General features: G+C 37.0%; 1 protein-coding gene across 1 annotated transcript in view; it reads right to left on the bottom strand.

The window, feature by feature from the left end:
- NKAIN3 (sodium/potassium transporting ATPase interacting 3) overlaps positions 1-19,954 on the bottom strand; it is a 346,886-nt gene that overhangs the window by 163,092 nt on the left and 163,840 nt on the right. The window contains exons 2-3 of the mRNA XM_065629251.1: positions 17,121-17,258; positions 8,960-9,040 (exon numbers count right to left, since the gene is read on the bottom strand). Coding sequence (XP_065485323.1) covers positions 8,960-9,040; positions 17,121-17,258 — 219 coding nt within the window. The remainder of the gene's footprint in view (positions 1-8,959; positions 9,041-17,120; positions 17,259-19,954) is intronic.

Raw genomic sequence — 19,954 nt, 5'->3', positions numbered from 1 at the left:
AAAATCTGATGAAAATCATGTTCTGGTAGGACCACCAGACTTAAAAGGGCAAAATGCCTGCACCTCCTGGAGCAAAATCATTTAAGGCAGATGTTAATTCAGAAAGTTTAAGGCCACGTACATCGAATGCTGAGATACTAGAAAATCCTAAGGAACCATGAAATCTCTGACTGGATACACAGGCTCTATGTAAATATTAATAGTAAAATCACCTTGGCTGTCAAATGCAGATCTATGAAAAGTAAAACAAACTGGAATCCTCCCTTGCCTTTCCCCTACATTAGCCAGAGATCATAAGTCCCAAAGGATGCAAGTGCAGTCACCTGGATGACATCTAGAGATGATGAGCAGTCGCCTCCTTCTTGTATTTCTTTTCCAGGTCAAAAATAGGCCCATGTTAACAAGTCTATCTACATAATAGCCTGAAGTCGCACTATTATCAAATCCCACAAGAAGCACTTGGCATAACTCTGATGCAATTCAGTATCATAATTTCCGGGAAGAACTTTTTCAGATTTTGCTATCGATAACACTAAATCCTCTGTAGTTTCATCAAGGTCTAGGACTGTCTTGCATGTAAAATATTACAAAAAATGTATATAAAATTACATTTTCTTCCAAGCAAGCATTGTCTTAACATTGCAGGGCAGGGCGGGGGGGGAAGAAAACAAAAACACAACACCACCACTACAAAAACTTAGGAATCGGTGCAAAACTCCATTCAAAACAGTTAAACTGGACATCAATTGAATGTAAATATTTACTAGAAGACAGGTGAAATGACAAGCTTTCCCATAAACAGGAAGAATTCTTTCCTTGGACAGTGTAGGAACCAAAATTCCAAAGGATACACAGCAATAGAAAAAGGGCATACGGAAATTTTTAGAAAAAAAAAAAAAAAAGATTTGACCTTACCAGGCAATAAATAGAGCCTGTGCTAGCACTGAAGTAAGTATACTGACTCACATAAGGATCCAAATCTGTGCACAGCAGTCAGCCATGTCAGCGGGTAGAAGTTGCCGGACAGGCAGCATATATGGTTGATCCAATGTACAAACAAGAATATGATTCAAGAAATAATCAAAATATCTTCCACTGCATTTTTGCCAGATGGACATCACATTAAGAACAAAAAAAAAAAAAAAAAAAAATCTCATCAACAGTCTTCCCTTTTTCTAAAATAAAAACACAACAATCAATACAAAATAGATCAAACTGTCAATAAATAGATAAAATAATACCCTGAGCAATCAAACCCAGGTTTACCCTTATCTGCAGATGGATTTGCCATACTTGCTTACAACAAGACCATGACTTGGAGTTTCCCTTCCTGATTCCACAAACAAGCGAATCGATTTAATTTCTCCACCCTTGTGCCCTGACCCTTTTCTGTGGCAGCTATACAGCAACACCCATTCACCAGCCTCCCATGGGTGAACTGTGGGGAGGCAGAACAGTGGAAAAACTAAGTGGCAAAAAGATTCTTAATAGTACAAAAGTCACAGCATGTGCTGGAGAGTTGTGATACCAAAATCCAAACTCTTGATCTAACGAGTAATTATAGACTGAAACATGATTTTCAGTGTTTAAATCCTTTCACAAGAAGTAAGCATTGACTATATCTGAGCAGGAAAAAACATATACAAATAATAAATAAATGTATTTAAGAAGCTGATTAATCACAACTGAACTATCATATAATGTGAGAGGTTCTTCATGATTCTGAAAAATACTTTTCAGAATCACAAAGAATTTATTTAATATTTCTCTTATTATTCAATGATTTATTAAGAGAAAAAAAGCCACAGATATACCATCTCATTTTTTAAACCAACGAAGATGATTGTGGCCTACACTCCAAATGTCAACCTTAGAATTTGGCTAAGAGTTATAAAAGGACATCAAATTCGTTTGAAAAACATATTTTAATGGTGACAATTGTATATAATATTATGAACCACTGCAAATATCACCTGAAAGGATATGAAATTCAGTTTTTGCACCATCTGGAATGTACTCCTGATTAAGTTGTTCAGCAATGTGATCGTATCACCTAAACAAACTAATTAACATCAGAATGACACATTCTGCAGTTTCAGTGGCATTTATTTGTGTCCCATTTGTTCCACATAATTTTTTTTCCAGAATGACCTTATGCTCAAATTGTGCCACCAAGCTAGCTGCATGTTAATTCTCCTCCCAAGAGTAAGTATATTTTTCATTCAAACTTTCATGATGCTACAGCTTTACACAGTAGAGCGAACAGATTGAACTAAAAAATTACTTTGGTTACATGAAATCTGGGATATCAAAAAACAACCACCAAGTCTTTTCAGCTAAAATAGAAGCTTTTGAGGCTGGTTCATTGTTGAACATTTTGGAGGAATGTATACTGATTTCAATATTAGAATACTAACAGATTAATATTTTCTGCTCTTCAATTTGCCTTTTTTCCTTTGTTTTTGCTTTTTTTTTTTAAGAGAGCATGTATCACGGCGTCTTCTTAAGCACTCTGCAGGTAGCATTCCTTTAGTTTTATTTTCAAATCACAAGCACAAATGTGTAGTTATTCCCTTTTTCGGCTGAGAAATGTAAATTGCAAATAAAAAGATAATGCATTTTTCCATAGCTTCACCATTATGAATTCGCAGTTCATGGCTAATTGTTTTCTAACTTTTCATGGAAACAATACTTGTATTCTAAACAGAAACTACCACATGCAGTTTCTGCTTCTGCACGTACTGATATAAACCTAACGGAACATAAAAAAATGCTGTTTGCAAGTACCATGGAGAGGCACACCACCAACACACTGAATATACAATTAACAGTACCTCACACCAGCAAAGGCCGTAACTATTATTTTGGAGCGCTGAAACGTTGTTTCTCTTCAATATTACACTGCATAACTTCACAGTAAATTGGATTCCAGGTTTATTGCCAAAGTAATTAAAAATTCAAAAGGTTGCTGTTTCAACAGAATATTATGGAAAAGTGTCAAATACAATCGAAGCTGGAGATTATTTCTCTTTATAGTGAGAGAGCAGCAGGATGGGAGGAGCAACTTGCATAAGGAAGGTCATATTAGAAGATCATATTTTAGCAAACATTTCAGTGGAACCTCTACTCTAGGAAAGGGCACAAGAATAACAAAAATGAGGCAACTTGAGGTTTTGTTTGTTTGTTTGTTTTAAAAAAATCCAAACCTATTACTTCTGAGAGCTGTTTCAAAGAAAAAATGAAGGCCAAGGGAAATAAATGGATTATATGACACAAGCATTAAAACTTATACTGGCTCAGTTTCTCTTTGCCTTTATATTAGTTTAATTTTTTTTACTTAAATACCATTAAATTAGCTTTCCTCCATTTTTCATGCCAGAGAAGATTCTGGAGCATTAGTTTTAAAACAACAATTCTTTAAACCCTTTTGGCGTAATAAAGTTGAGGAAGTAGGAGGTGAGAGGGTCCAAACCTTGAAAAAAAAATACTATCTTTTCATCAGGTTTACTTTCTGCAAGTTGAATTTTATTAGCACACACAAAGAGATGATATTTAACTACTGCTATAAAACCAGTCATCTGTAATGTCTAGAAATTGCAGAATGCCTATAGCTCCATCCACTGCTTTAGCATGATCTGTTATTGTGCATATCACAGCTAGCTGCAGCTGATAGCATCAGCTGAAGCAAATGGACATATAATAATGGGGAGAATAAAGAGGCCATGGGTATGTAGTCTCCCAAGGCCCAAGAGAGATGCTGACCAAAAAGAACTGATATGAATCAGAGGTGTGTGGGAAGAAATCCTAAGCTGAGTCAGACATGAATGTATGCAGCAGGCCCAGCAGTGAAGAAATCTCTTATTACCACTCTCACATTGTCCTCAGTGAAGGATGTGTTGCTGTGAAAGGCAATGATTTGTGTTCAATTAAAAATCCATCAACAGAACAGAAAGCACATGAGTCTTATTGGTAACAGATGCCTAATCTGTAACAGGAGTGAACAGCAATGACAGCGTCGCCTCCCACTTGGTGTCACACAGCTGAACACCAAAACCCCACCTGCACCCACTCAAGAGCTTCCATCAGCCATCTCCAAGCCTCCACTGGGGTCCCCCAGTTTCTGTGTCCCTACAAACCCCATTGGGGAAAAAGCCAGAGATATCCCAAGCTTTAGGGCTGGAATGCCACTCCTGCTAAAGTTAATATGACTCTGACTTGATTAAAGATGAGGTTTTCAGCCTTCAACTTGTACTCACTTTTTCATTTTTAACACTCCTACCCTAAGCCATCTAAGGACACTAACTTGGATTTTTGTCTTGACAGACCCTTGTTTCTATAAAGTAAAATAGCAGGGCAGAAGAGTTACCTAGATCACCCCACATCCATATTCCTTTACTTCATTTTTCAAAATTTTTGGTGATGTGGCTTTGTAACAGCTTTAGATCCTATTCAATGCCCTTATTATTAAAAAGCTTCTCCTGACTGCCAGCCAAATCTTCTTTGCCACATATTCAGCAAATTATTAATAAAACTAAGGACCAGATAATAAACACAATCTATTGTAGAAGTACTTTCCTATTGAATATATGAGTGTCTGTCATGCAAATCCTTGGCCAAAAGCAATAAAATAATCAGTCGACAGAGAGCTCCACCTTGAGAATTAAAGTAACCCAGAAGGAGGCAAAGTTCATGCTCAAGAAGCATGCCACAGAAAAACTATGCAGAACAAGCAGAAACATCATAGCACAGAGCTCATCAATGATGCCCAGATACATAGGTAAGGTGTATCAAACAACAGGGAAGGTGTATGCAGTACTGGAATGCTGCTATACATTTGCTGAATAAAGACATTAACACATGCAAACAAATGCCACTAAATCACAATAAACCAAAAAGCAGAAAAATGGTTTATCAAGAGTGTCAGTAGGAATAGCAAGTGACAAATGCAAATAAACACAGCTATTTTCATACTGGATCTGAAATACTGGAGGGATACAAATGACAGTAATACTAACATGGCACACTAAATAAATATGGTCTCATTTGTGAAATAAAAAGTACATTAAAGAATGTATTGCTGGGGTTGGAGGTCTGGCTTATGCAAGTTAAAAGTTCTTTTGTCCATACTTAGGAACACCACATCAAACTCTAAAATAACAGCTTCTGGTATTCTATCAGGTAAGAGACAAACTTTATTTTGAAATGTGCTTTAGAGAATTTTTTTGACCCTTATTGCCTTGAGATTTGTGTTTGAGTTTATATGTATAAATTGTCTATACTCTCGAATGTGGCAATTTGAACGCATTTTCATTTCCAGACATAGAATGAGATCCAAACAACTAATGAACTCATCTATGGATGTAGCAATCTGTCATCTGCAACGGAGGATTAAAAGGTCATGTTATATTATATATGGGCAGTTTTTGAACTGCTAAAATCAGAAATGAAAAGATTTTTAAAACCCCTAAGTTAGCACAAAGAAAAAGAAGATTTATATGGTTATATTTATTTTATTTCTGATCAAATACATTTTTTCTTAGCCCTTAAAAGCATTCGAATCTTATTTGTATATCTGTAACATAAGTGAGAAAGGAGGTTGACTTATCTGGTTTTTATAAGGTAGTTAAAGAGGAAACCTTTGCTCATTAGCTTTCTACTTACAACACACAGCTGTGGGAGTGCCAGGTTCACTTCCCTTTCACACCCAGGAAGACTTGAGTCCATATCATCCTTTTCCCAGGAGATTGCCCTTATTACCATACTGTAGTTACTGGGGGATGCCTTCACAGGAAGCTCTTCTGTGAAGCTTTCCCTCTTCATATAAAATAACATTACAGTAATTGGAAGAGGGATCAAGTGAATTCCTTGACAACAAGCCTACAGCTTTATATACAGACTTTCTGTTCCCAGCTTCCCCTTTCCCACCAGCTTCTTCCCCTCAGGTTTACCAGATTTTACAAAACAAACTTTGGTGGGAATTCAGGTATGGCAAATTATTTTGAAACATGCAATGTATTTTCAACTAAAACTATACAGGTTTTCCATTACACTCTTGTGAAGAAATATCATACTTTTCTGAAAGAATGAAAAGGATCAAGTCATATACATTTTATTTGACACTGGGAGGGTAGGTGGCAGAAGTTTTCATGAAGAAAAGTTTCGAGATCTTGTTGTACTAGATTCATAAGCTTTAAACTTCTTCTCAAACCGTACTTTTTTTAAAAAAAAAAAAGTAATAATCAGTTTACCAGGAAAGTTGAACATTATGCATTATCGTTGAAGGAGGAATGTTTCAAACTCTCACAGCAAGGAACAGGCCAAAATCTATTCTCATTCTTATTTTTCATTAGCTGCAGTGGAACTTCTTGTCAGAATTCGAACAGTCAATATTCAAAGGAGATCTTCCTTTCTGCTGCAGAACAAGATCTGAGCAAAATTTCAGCTGTGGGCAGTTTCTGTTAGCAAATTTGTAGTCTGTTCGCATTGTATGCATACTCCATGTGAAGATACTGAATTAAAATTACCATTTATTATTGCACCGAGTTATATTTTCTGATAGTATTTATGACTGAAGACCTAATAAATTCACAGGACTCCGAGCAACACTTAACTAATTCTAGTCAGAATAAGTATAAACATGATAGTGCTTAAAAACAAACAACAGAAATCAGTCAGCTGCCAAACAGCACCATAATTTTCCCTGATAGGATGTCAACAGAAGTTAAAAATCATAATCAAGCTGCATTCATTCCAGAAACAAAACCCGTTTTTAATGAAAAAATAGAACAATAGCAAGAAAAAAGGTGACTATTCCCTGCCAAGATTACAATGCTGAGAAAATAATCATCCTTGAAAAGCCTTTGATGGCATTTGATTTGCCAGCCACACTAATGTACTTTGCAAATAGCACATTTCTATCATACCTGACAACACAGGAACATTTTCATGGGACACAGTGATGAAATTTTTAAGCTAGCATGTTGGTAAAATGTGGGTCCCAATTACAACAGCTCAAATACCCATCAATTTGTAAATACCCAGGATTTTATGCAAATGGTGCAAAAAGATCTCAGTCTCTTGAAGACCACACCATCTCTAGCATAACTTTCAGAAATAGCATTGGATGGACCCCAAATTCCATGGTTTACTGAACAAAATTCTTGATTCTGTCATTACTAGCTTAGTCCTGATACTGGTGCCTTTGATGTAATCTGTGCAAGAGCAGTTAACTTCAATGAAGATAAATTTGTGTCTGTCACCTTGTTGAGGAACTATTTTTCAAATATAATTACAAACCAAAAGATAAAAATTTCATCGAAATTCTGAGATCAACTGAAGTACATAATAATAAAAGGGATTTTTCTCAACTCTTGAGTAATATTTGTTACTATTTCTCTGCTTTGTGGTTTTTTATATATGTTAAGTGAAGCACGCTGGTGAAACTGGAAGATATTCGATTTAAATTCATAGCTGCTAGTTTACAATCACCTGACACAATGCTATTCCCTTACACAATGCAATCAATGTAAAGGCAACTCAAATTTTCAGAAACTCAGGGATCAGACGGAAAATTTCACTTCATTTCTTAGGCACTTAGATGAAAACACTAGTTTTCTATAAAAATATAATAGTCACTATAAAACCAGTTATCACCCAACTGATTGAAAAAATACAAGCTCTATGTATAATGAAAATGAACAATTACTTTGGGCATTCATCACTTCCATGTGTTGCTCTTTTATTCATCTAATAGAGTTTTAAGTCAGAACATAAGCAATACAATAATTTATTTTGATTGTCTATGAAGTGCACTAATTTCCTCATCAAGCCTATGACTTCTGGTGAACTACATCATATTTGGAGAAGAACTAAACTGTTGTAGCTTTTCAGTGTGAAATTTTATCACCAAAGGAATCTATCACTGAAAGCTTTAATTTTAATGGAATTTTTACTGAGTAAATTAAACTTTATTTCGTATTAAATTGGTTCCACCCATTTTCTGTTTGTTTTCAGCCAAAGGCTAGGAGTTTTAATGCTGAAACCAAAAAAACACATACCTCACAAATGTTCCCATCTGAACTGGATGGAGTTTCTGAAAGCATTACATGAATTAACAGTGATGTATTTCATATCACTAAGCCTATAAGCAATAATGGGGACATTTATTCTATTAATATTGGGATCTGCTTGAGCTATGGGCATACTGTGCCTGGAATCATTTAAGTACGAATGTGGTAAACAAAGATCAATATCAACTATGTCCAGTAGGAGGATAAAAACCTGCAGATGTTGTATGGAACTCACTGTAGATACAAAGCTAAATATAACCTATGCTAACGAAAGTGCCACCTTGTATGAATACAATTCAATACTTCCAGCAAACATTTCTGCTCTAATCAGAGGTTTGAATAAAGAATGAAGTGGCCTAGAGCACTGTGCATCATGTAAAGTTTTATTCAGATGTGAAAAAAGTCATCCTTTCCCATTTATTCATTTTTATAAGAATTAACATTCTCACTGTGAGACCAATCTGCTCAACAAGTTATTACATTAACTTTCTTTGTAATTTTCTTTAGCTGCTTTCAAAGTAGTCTCGGAAATTCAGATACATGTTTCATTCATACTTGAAAATTCAACCAAAATGACATTGTCTGATTTTCAACAATCAAAAATGGACCCCAAACTTTCCACTGAATAACATTTTTATTTTTTCCCCAAGATGGTACTTCAGAAGGCAACTGTAATTCAAATTCATTGCATTTATATACTTCAAGCCAATGACTATTTACTTTCAGAGACAACCTCAAACACTGGTGTTCTCATTGGAAGGGAACTCCCAAGACCAAATTTTATGTTCAGCCCACCACATTTTTCCTCTATGGTTCCAGCCTTCTAAAATCTGAGAGTCCTGCTGTTAAAACCCCCTCCCGAAAACCTGAAAAAAGGATAAGTGACCTACCTTAGAAAGTCCGCCTACTTCCAAATAGAAGCAGATAATGAAAACATTCCAGGTGACCCACAGGGCAGTCCACACCGTGTACTAAACACAAAGCCAGATGAAAGCAAAAAGACAGAAAAATAAAATGTGAAGATGAAAGGACTTTATACTGAGCAGCTCAATAATAAAAAACCCGATATCAATAAGCATTGTTCTTCTGGGAACAGCCAAGTGCAGAGTTCAGAAAAGGAGTTCTCCCTGCAGAAGTCCCATAAGAACCGTAGGAAATTACAAATCCGATATCTGTTGCTGCTCTAAATACATGCTAATAAAACAGATTTATTCTTTACAGTTTTACACATCCTACTGATACCAAGTAAGTCCAAAATGCTGACTTAAACACTGGTTTTGAGGCAATCATGATTTAGCTCTGTTAACAGAGATTCCAGAATAACACAATAATTTAAATTAGCAAATATTATTAAAATAATACTTAAATGTTATGAAGAAAGACACAAAACACCATCAAATAAAACAGAAGATCTACTGTAGAATCACAGAATGGCTGGGTTGGAAGTGACCTCTGGAGATCATCTAGTCCATCCCACCTGCTAAAGCAGGTTCACCAGAGCAGATCACACAGGAATGTGTCCAGGTGGGTTTTGAATGTCTCCAGAAAAGGAGACTCTGCGACCTCTCTGGGCAGCCTGTTCCAGGGCTCTGGCACCCTCAAAGTAAAGAAGCTTCTTCTCATGTTTAGATTGAACCACCTATGCTTCAGTCTGTGCCCATTGCCTCTCATCCTATCGTTGGGCATCACTGAAAAGAGTCTGGTCCCATCCTCTTGACACCCACTCTCAAGATATTTAGAAGCATTGATAAGATCACCTCTCAGCCTTCTCCTCTCCAGGCTGAAATTATTGATCTGATAATTCGAGGTTTTTCAAAGAAACAAACAAGTAAAGGGTAAATCTGATCTCTTAAGAGTCTTTCACTAAAAGGTATTTTAATTCAATTTAAAATAGCTCACTATTTCTCCAGCCTCTGTGGCCATGAAACTGATCCTACAGTGCACCCTTAACAGGTGAACACATCCATCTCTCTTCTGGCTTCTCCAGTGCCCTAGAGCAAGTCTGAACTCATACTCCACCCACAGCATGAATGGGAGACTAATTTGTCTCCCTTAAACCACCTTTTGCATTTTAATTGTCAGCATAATTGACTGGCATGACTTCCTTATGGCTGCACTGTTTACCTATATATAGCTGTAAACTGCCCAGTAACTCAGCAGCATTTCTTTGAGACAGGCTGAGCACACGCTCAACCACACTGGACCTGCACCCTCCTGAAAGACACATTTCCGCATTTACAAGCTTTACAGTAGAGATCTGCTGCTAAGTGCCTCTGCAAGTCTAATTAACCAGGACCAGGTGAGGTTAATATGCTTTTGTTTTGCTTCAATATACTGAAGTAAAGCTTAGCATGCTGGATCTCATTTCCATCACACAGGTGCTGTCAGCTTGGGTTTTTTGGGCAGTTCTGGGTTACGTTCCCTTCTTCTTTCTCCTCCCTGTGATGTATAATGAAAGGTTCTGGTGAAGAGGATTAAATTTTTCCCCACTTGGATTATCTCCACATGCATATAGTCACTTCTGTATAGCAAACAGGTTAGCTGCTTTAATTTAATTTCTTATGAGGTACTTGGGCTGTTTGGAGATCGCTATGGCTTAAAGAAGTAGAACATTAATAAGCAAACTGAGAGTAATACTTCTGAGCTGTTTCCTCTGGCTTGTAGAGAAGGGCAACTGAAGGCAGATTTCTTATAAAATAGACAAAGCTGCGATGGTCTATGAGCAGCATAATGTCTGTGCTATTAATAAGACTAACTTAAAAGAGGATATCCCATTTTACCACATTTGCTGACTTTGTAGTAACTCATCATAAGCTCCTGATTTTCCAGCATATGTCCTCAGAACATCAGGTGCAGAGTGTTCAAAATTAATGAACACTTAATACAAGACCAGCTGCTCATATAAAGCAGATTTCAGAATATTCGGGAGGTTTCTCCTTTTTAAGACAGAATTTTTTTTATCTGTTCATAAATGAAATCTCTCATCACAACAGGAAACCTACTTGATCTGCCAGGCCAAGCTAAATCTGTTAATGGCCTCATCCTGTCCCATGAGGACCAATGACAATTCTGAACCAGGTAGGCAAAAACTCTCAACATCCTTTCCCAGGCCAAGCTACGCTGTTTTACACAGTCAGAACCTGTTCACATCCATATACACCACGAGGATTAGGGAAAGGGAAGTAGAGATGAAAATTCTGGCAGACTTGGCAGTGTTAAGTTTACAGTTGGACTCAATGATATTAAAGGTCTTTTCCAACCTGAATGATTCTATGAAAGCAGGTGTGCACCTTGAAACCCAGCTGCTGTGTATGGAGACATTCTTTCTACATTCTCACTGAACTGCAGGAATAGAAATGTAAGCTCCATTTGCTTTATGAATAATAATACTAAATTGCTAATAAATTTATATTCAGTAATGAGTGCTACATAATTTTTAAAAGTAACAAAGTTCTTCCCCACATTTGAAAACACATCTTTTTGGTTATACAAGTAGTAGACTTGTTCCCTGTATAGCATCATAGGCACTTAAGGAAGGCTACATTAAAAGTTTTAAAAGACAAGAAAAGTAAGTAAGCAAAATTGGGAAATGTCAGGATTCTGGTTATATATGTCATCTTAATTTTTCTCTTTTGGATGTGCAATACAATGCAAACATTAATTAAATCATCATAGGTATATTTTTATTTTCAAAGAACCTGCCTTCCTTAATACATTCTACAAACATCTAGCTCAATATTTTATTTCTTTTTGTCACTCAGACCCTGTTCAGAGGACAGAATATTAATTTCCTCATGAGATTTTCTAAGATGCTCATCACTGTACTGTCTGAGAGCTGCACAAACATTAACTAATTTATTTTATGTTATAAGGGAATGATACAGCGCTCAGAATGCAAATGATGTTCTGATACATGCAGAGATTACATTCAGAAGTATTCATATATCATAGGCATCCAACTTGAGATGCTTAGGACTTCATTTTTCAGAACATGTGAGTTACTCAGTGCTTTATAAGCTCAGTGTTCAGCTCCCTAGGGCTAAGCATTCAGCACTTGTCCAGATAAGACCACAAGGTCTCAAGACAAGAATGCAGAATGCAAGGGGAAAACAAAGCACGTGAGAAGCTTGCTTTAAGTGACTCGCTTTGTGTCAAAAAAAAGTTTGGGTTGTTGAGAGCAGAGAGAAAACTCAGCTACCCAGTGCAGCCTTCACAACAAAAGCAATCATTTTGTTCTTGCTGTCACATGCCCCATTCTTCCCATGTCTTCTATTTTCTGTATATCAAGTTTCTATTCTATACCTACTACCACTATCACCAGAAAAACCCCAAGTATCTGTCCTTTCTATTGCAACTGAAGTGCCCCTAGAAAAAAAATGATATGCATCCTTGTGGCTCAAAACTGCAAATATATAAAAGGATCACATTAAGATAGCACAGGAGGGCTTTAATAACAGCTTTTTTAATACTTGAGTGCTTCTTCCTGAAAAACTTGTATTACTTTCTGAACATTATGTGTGTAAATTTTTTTATATATATATATATGCCTTCAAGGTTTTTTAAAAAAAAAAAAAAAAGTACAATATTCCATTATGTGGCATCACATTAACACCTGCGTGGGTTGCCACTTGAGGCTTAACTTTCAGATCCAGTAGGAAGAACTCTCCTTTGAGCTAGCAGAGAAATTGCCTGCAGTCCCTGGTCATTGTCCTTTGCGTGAAGGGACGACAGGCAGGGGAAGGTGTCATACACATTGGCAGACAATTGCTGTCAAGGGAGGAGTGGTTAGAGTTTGAAGCTTCAGGTTCACAGTGGACCTCAGGGCTCATTTCCCTCCCAAGGCACCTCACCTGACCTGCCACTCAACTTCTCTTGCCCTGTGTCCTGAACACCACCCTGACGGTCCTGCTGTGTCTGCTCACTTTTAACCCCCCCACGAAGCCTTCTGCCTGGTTCTTTCACCAGCCACATTCAATGCTCCCCAGCTCAGCTGGTCTCATGCTCAGCATCACAACCCTTGCCATATCTGGCCTGAAGAAGGCATTTTCCACACAGGTTGAACCAATAAGAAGAGGGTTTTTTTGTTTGTTTGTGTTGTTGTTGTTTGTTTGTTTGTCTGGGATTTTTTGTTTGTTTTGTTTTATATTATTTTATAGCCCATATGATGCACTGCTTAAAAATCATCTGGATGTTTTTGCCTAACAAATGCCTTCTGCTGGAAGAACCCAGGACACTGGCGATAATCTTTGCTGATTTCTCCCCATGTATTCTTTCTTGCTTTTGGTCTTTTGCACTAAGGATTGTATACTATGCCATGTGAGAAAGCATTTTAAATCTTTTAAGTTATGTGAAGAGGGTACTCCCTAAACTTTACAGGTTAAATGTCTATTAAATTATTGTCCAACCCAGTTGGTTCCTTTCAGATCTCCTGTCTCATCACCAGCCTCTCTATAATAGTGATATTTCTATACTTCTTCTGACTCTACAGATCATATTGAAACTGATACAGAGATACCTTTCATATACTGTGAAATCCAACCACTTCTAGAGTCAAATCACAGATACATCGTCACGAAAAAGAAAGTCTTAAGAAAAATGCAAAAGATGGCTTCTTAAACTGAAAGGTAAGAGAGAAAATGGAAATTTCTAAGTCAGAATATTACAAAGATTCTGGGATAATTTTAGCTTTAATGAATAAACTATCTGAAGTGTATATTTAATCCAAAGTGCAGCACGTCCTCTGACAGTGTCTTGGCATTAGGGCAAATGAATGTTGGCTCAGGGATACTTCGAGGGAAAGGCAGCAACTACTGAGTCGTCAGTTTGTCCTCCTGTAACACATAGCTGTGCCTCAGAGGCATCAATACTTACAGAGCCCTACTTAATCATGTTGGTGAAAGATGACAAGGAAAGTGGCATAAAACAACAACATGGAACAGTAACAACTCAGGACCTACCAGGAAGGATATTAAAGGAGTAATTTTAGATGCCTAAATATTTCACATGGGTTTGAAACTGCAAGAGTGTTTGTATAGCATTTGCTTGAATAGTGTGTGAAGTGTCCTGTGTAGCCTTTCTTCTGTTTTGGTTTTTTTTTTTTTTTTTTTAAGAAACTGCCTCCTGGCTTTTCAGGTGTACAAATTGCCTATATATCATATTATTTAATGGAATAAGTTAAGGCAAGCAAAACAGATTTCCACTTTATATTCCCCCTATTTAAGTGTATTATTTTCATCTCTCACTGTTCATGAATACATTTATGTTCAAGTTGGTGCAATCTTAGCTATATGACTCATCGTTCAGAAGTCTTTTGAAGTCCCATATCAGAAGTAGGAGAGGGGGGAAAAAAAATCCAGCTTTAACAAGTATCTTGTCATCATCTTTAATCAATTTTAACAGCCTGAAAATCTTGCTGGTAATAGCAAGTTCTATTAAGAAAGGAAAAGCATGCACAGGAAAATAGATCACAGCAGAACTCTGGAGATATGTGATGGGTCTGTTACAATGTCGCTAGAACTGAAATTTAGCTGGTTTTTCTTCTTTGCAAATGTTTGGATAAGTTTCAAATGAGCTAACATGGGAAAATTAGTAATCAGTTCTACACTTTATGTCTTCTGGGAACTTTGAACTGATTTAATTCAGCCACAAAATATTCAAGTACTGAAAATAGCACATCCGCTTAGTTACAGGACAAATGGTTTGCAAAAACAGATCTAAATTACTAATTAATACAAAACTATTAGAAATAATTATTGGATTTAAAATAATTAGGACACTTGGAGTTAGTGCTGTTGCGCCCTTTCTCGCTGTGTGTTTCATAAGCTCTGAGGACTCAGAATTTTATCTGTGAACAAGCAAAATTCCAGATTTATTTCAGAATCACCATCCTGATAGTCCTGTATCTGAAGGACGATTTTTTTGATAGAAAGTTCTCAGACTAAATTTTGTATCACTCAAACTATGATGCAAAACTCATTTCTTTATTCAGACTTTTAATTTACAATGTCCGTGCTGATGCTGCTGTCAAAGAAACTGCAGTTATGTAGTCATTAAATGCTAGTGATAAACTAGCTAGCCTGGGTTCAATTACAGTGGAAGAGTTAGAAGCATCCAACTGCTTTTGTGTTTCTCCAGCTTCCAGCACAGTCCTCTCTGTCCTCTCACAGTCCTCAGTTCTAGGTACCTGCAAGAAAAACCCGCTCACTTGTGCCTGCAGAACAAGTCTCATATTTGACTGCAGTATAGATGGGCTTCAAGTTATGGCCCTACATGTAACACGTTTATTCACTTACTTTCCCATTCCTGATGTATGTTAAATTTTGAGGGGAGAGAACGTGACACATGCAGCATAGGATGCCAAAGTGAAAGCTTTTGTGTAAATTCTCTTGTCAGGGAAACCTTCAGGCACAGCGTTCATCACATAGAAGACAGATTAAAGACATTCTTTTCAGGTCAAACCAAGGACCCTAGAGCTGGTCAACTTAAGTCAAGATCCCTACCAGAGTATGACAGAATATTATGGGGACCATTTGCGCCCACATGTGTTTTGTTTTTTTTTTTTTTTTAAGAAACTGCCTCCTGGCTTTTCAGGTGTACACATTGCCTATATATCACATTATTTAATGGAATAAGTTAAGGCAAGCAAAAAATGTGAGTTCAGTTAAATCTGAGCATAAAGTGTCTTGTTGAGGTGTTTCTTTCTGTAATTATGAGTTTTCTAACTTTACCTTAAACCAGCTTTAATATAGTCTAAAATGTTCATTTACATTGGAAAAGATATAGCAACAGTCAACATCTGTTGTGTTCCATTTGAAAACTAAAGCAGAGCTTCCACCACTGAACAGCAGTACTGAACCTGAGAGGCAAGAGATTTTGTGGTGTTGTACTTCAGACACAAATTTCCTACATCATTTTACAGATGCTTACCCTCACTTGCTCCGGATGTCTTATGTATAAAATGGAGAACATGAAGCAGAAAGGTGAGTCATCAAGATATGGATGTTTACACACTGCTGCCCAGTTCTCCAACCACAGTTAACAGATAAAAGTGCTACTATTTACATCAATCCATTTTCAATTACTGATAGTCTGCTTGTGAAGCTTAGGTGAGTATAAAGAACCGTGGGTGTGCTTTTTGTTCACTTTTTTTCTTTTAAGACATGACAAAGAATTACATTATTCCAGGCTTGACTATAAAAGATGAAGGTTTTAAAGAATTTATTTAATGAGTTTTCCCCAGCAGACATTTATTTCACTATTTTATGAGGAAAAAAAAAATAACTTTAGCCTCTTAAAATCCATTACTGACAACACGACTCAAATGTTCCAGATACAGACACCGACAGGTAAAGACATAATATTCATCCATTCAGGAGAGGCTGTGGGTGAGGAAAAGGGATATTTTTTGTTGGCAGTTTCCTTCACAGTTTTTTAATTCCTGATTATGTTGAGAACAGGTGAAAAAAAAATCCATGAGGCTTCAAGTTACAAGCATCAGAGATAATTTACAACAATTTAGAGTCAAGGCCATAAATAAAGGTCTTGGCAAAGTTAGATGTGAGAAGGAGATTTCTTTGGAACCCATGGGTCATAGGACCAAAGGAATTTCTAGAATCCTTGCTTCTCCCTGTTTAAGAGGAAGATATAGATAAGTATAACTTGACCATTACAATTTTTTTTAAATGACTATTGATTCTGCTTGTCTATTGCAAAGAGAACAAGATTTTGTATTTCTTTCCTTCATTTATGCATAGTGTTATTGTAGATGTTCCCATGACCCATCTAGGTATTTCATTCTTTAAAGAATCTTGCTAAGAACTTGTATCACAGTCATAATTTTGGCAGCACTGTCTCTAGGTTACCCATTCATTATAGCTTCCAAAATCTCAGAAATGCCACTCAGCAGTCCTAAATTTGCAAAAAGACATGGAGACCTCTAAAGTTTCTACAAAAATACCATCTGGTGTTTTGAAATCAAGAAAATTCTGCTATGTAATTTGACAGGTTTTAAAACCAAATGCAAAAAAATTATAGATAATAAACAGAACTTACCACGACTATATATCGAGGCCTAAACTGGATGGTTCCAAACAAACCCAAAATGACAACTATTATTTGTAGGAAATTGCCAAGGATAGGAGCCCACTGGAAACCAAGGAAGTCAAAGATCTGTCTCTCTAATGCTGCCAGCTGTAAGAAAACACATAAACAGAACATCCACTTTTTAATTATGGGTGAGACAGAACACTTGACATTTTTTTTTATTTGCACCAGGCTTCACCAGAGAAAAGTATGGCAAAATTCTGAGACTATGGTTCCTGTGTGTAACTCTTGTCAGCACTGTTAGTACACTGGTGTCTGAAGATAGCTACTAGTCAACATACGGATCTTCTATAATGAAAAAGCACTTGGAAAAAACTTCAATTTAAGAAAATATTTGTAAAGCCCTCATTAAATACAAAAATACCACCACAAACCAAATGGAGACAAGTTTTATTTTATTATTGTATGCTGGAAACTCTAAGACTTGACAATATTTATTTAAATACAAAATCTGTCGTCAACAGAAGCTCACCTAGACTGGGCAAAGCCATGAGAACCTTGTTATTGTTACTGAAGTATCACCATGCTCACTCCCTTGCCCATGTCTTGGTTTTCTTAGATTTAGTCTCAACTAGACTTGTCTGCAAGTTCCTTAATCTATTCCTAAAACAGAGAAATTTGGGCCAAAATGGGCAGACAAGACTCAGAGGAGACCTAGATGTGGTTATTGGCTACATTCCCAGGAGTCCCCTAATGTGGGAATTAAGGAAGACTGCTGGGACCTCCTCGCTACCTGAGGCACAGAGGTAGGCTCAGGCAGTGAAAGGCTGTAGAAAAAGTTGGAAGACCTCAGAGTAAGCTCATTCAAAACCAAAAGCTAAATGAGTTATCTGCACTCTGCCAAAAGCTGCTCGTTACTTTGGGCAAGTGCAAATCAGCAAGACATGGTGGCAGCCTAACGGCCTCCTTCCCACTGTTGGAGGTGGATTTAGTCAGGTGTGGAAATGAAGGAAGCTAAGAGACATCAACCTTCATCTTTGCAGCAGCATGTGGTTCTTAGGTGATTCTATGTTTCTGAATGTTAGGCAAAAAATTTTTTAAAAAGCCAAATTAAAATTCTTCTGCAAACCCATTCGCTACTCATTTTTTACAATCCAGTCTACTCTTCTAAAGATACTAAAATCAGCTTTCTCAGCAGCACATTTGTTAAAGTTTAAACTTAGTTCAACATTTCTCCAACTGTAGCAAGACTTTTTTGAGCAGCTAAACAGAACCCTACTGAGAAACAACCGAGTTTCTGTGCTTGCCAGAATTTATTACACATCTACTTGATTTTACTACATTGTTAAAAACCCTAAAATTTACTGAAATATGCACATAAAATATTTATAACCGAGACAGATGGAGTAAGCATGGTCCTATGAATACCAACCAAAGTATTATCATATGTCGTATTTCACATAAAATATTTCATTTTACACATAATGGCCAGGTTCAACCCTCACCTAAAAGATAGGGCTAGGTGTCACTGAGAGCAGAATCCATCTTTTCTGGACAAAAATAATCCCTTATACTAGTCATGAAAACGACATTCTCTGTGCTGAGGTCAATAAATATGATAAATTTAAATAACTAAATGAACAAAGGTTGAATTATCAACTTGGTGCAGCTCCTCTGCAATCAGTGAAGTTACATTGACTTTTATCAACCAAACATCTGGCCCAGTACATATAAATGAAAAATTATCACACAGTTGACAATGTTAAAATATTATTCTCTTGGACATGTAAAATGTTCCTATCTTAACAGAAACTATATTCTTTCATGCTGTAGGCAAGAGAGAATTTCAGAGGGAACACCACTCCCACATGAGTGAAGCTTTTGGCTCCGGTAGCATTAGCTATCTACCTTGCTTTCTTCACACTGCATTCTCTTCTTTCAACTCATTGTCCTACACCATCTGGATCAATAATTAGATTTCTTCCCTCAACATGGAAAAGAACTACAGAAGTTAATGACCGAATCAAAATAATTATATATTTATGTTATAGATTTACATTCATACATATATTTACATTCAGATGGAATTTCAGTGCCCAGTGGTGTGATTGTCACCTTCGTGGAAGTATGTGGGTGTCCTAACTGGTACACAACAACAGTGACCCTGACGTTATTCTTGTAATGTCTTCACCTTGTAGTAGACTCATGAGCATCATAATAATGGCTTAGTTGAGACTTCACTAGGGACATCTCAGAATCACTTGCTTTTTCAGCCACTCTCTAATGTGCAATTCAGGTGACCTCACACTTGGGAATACCCCTGCCTGTAGCTTCCCTAAACCACAGGACATGCCACACGGTACAGTACAAGGGTGCCCCAAATCCCATGTATGATGTGGTAGACAGTTTGAAAAACTCCTTGGCACAAGCAGAACTCACCGTTTATGGTATTAGTAACAACGTACCAAGACGCCTGTCATGCATCACCTAGGAATACATTTATGACATCCATGACCAGAGCCAGAGCCCATTTCATTCCCACCACTATGAGTGGAGATCTTCCAGGACCAGCAAGGCACCTAAATAATCCACAGATCACCATTTTTCAGAGACAACGTGTCTTCTTGCTGGAGCCCCAACATTACCAAGTGAGCAGACGATGGAGATTCCAAATCAGACTAGAATCTCCTCATCAGCCAACTCTGCCCTGACATTCATTGAAACTCTCACATAGCCTATGTCTTCACCTGCATCAATAAATTGAGTGCGTCCTATAACACTCCCAGCACTGAAGGCAGCTGGCTTAGAATTTCCTCCAGTAAAATGTCCTTGGCTCTGAAACA

Source organism: Caloenas nicobarica, chromosome 2 (genome assembly GCF_036013445.1).
Source record: "Caloenas nicobarica isolate bCalNic1 chromosome 2, bCalNic1.hap1, whole genome shotgun sequence".
In the NCBI taxonomy this organism is placed as follows: domain Eukaryota; kingdom Metazoa; phylum Chordata; class Aves; order Columbiformes; family Columbidae; genus Caloenas; species Caloenas nicobarica.
Note: the sequence above shows the minus strand (reverse complement) of the source record. Positions and strands in the feature narration are given on the sequence as shown.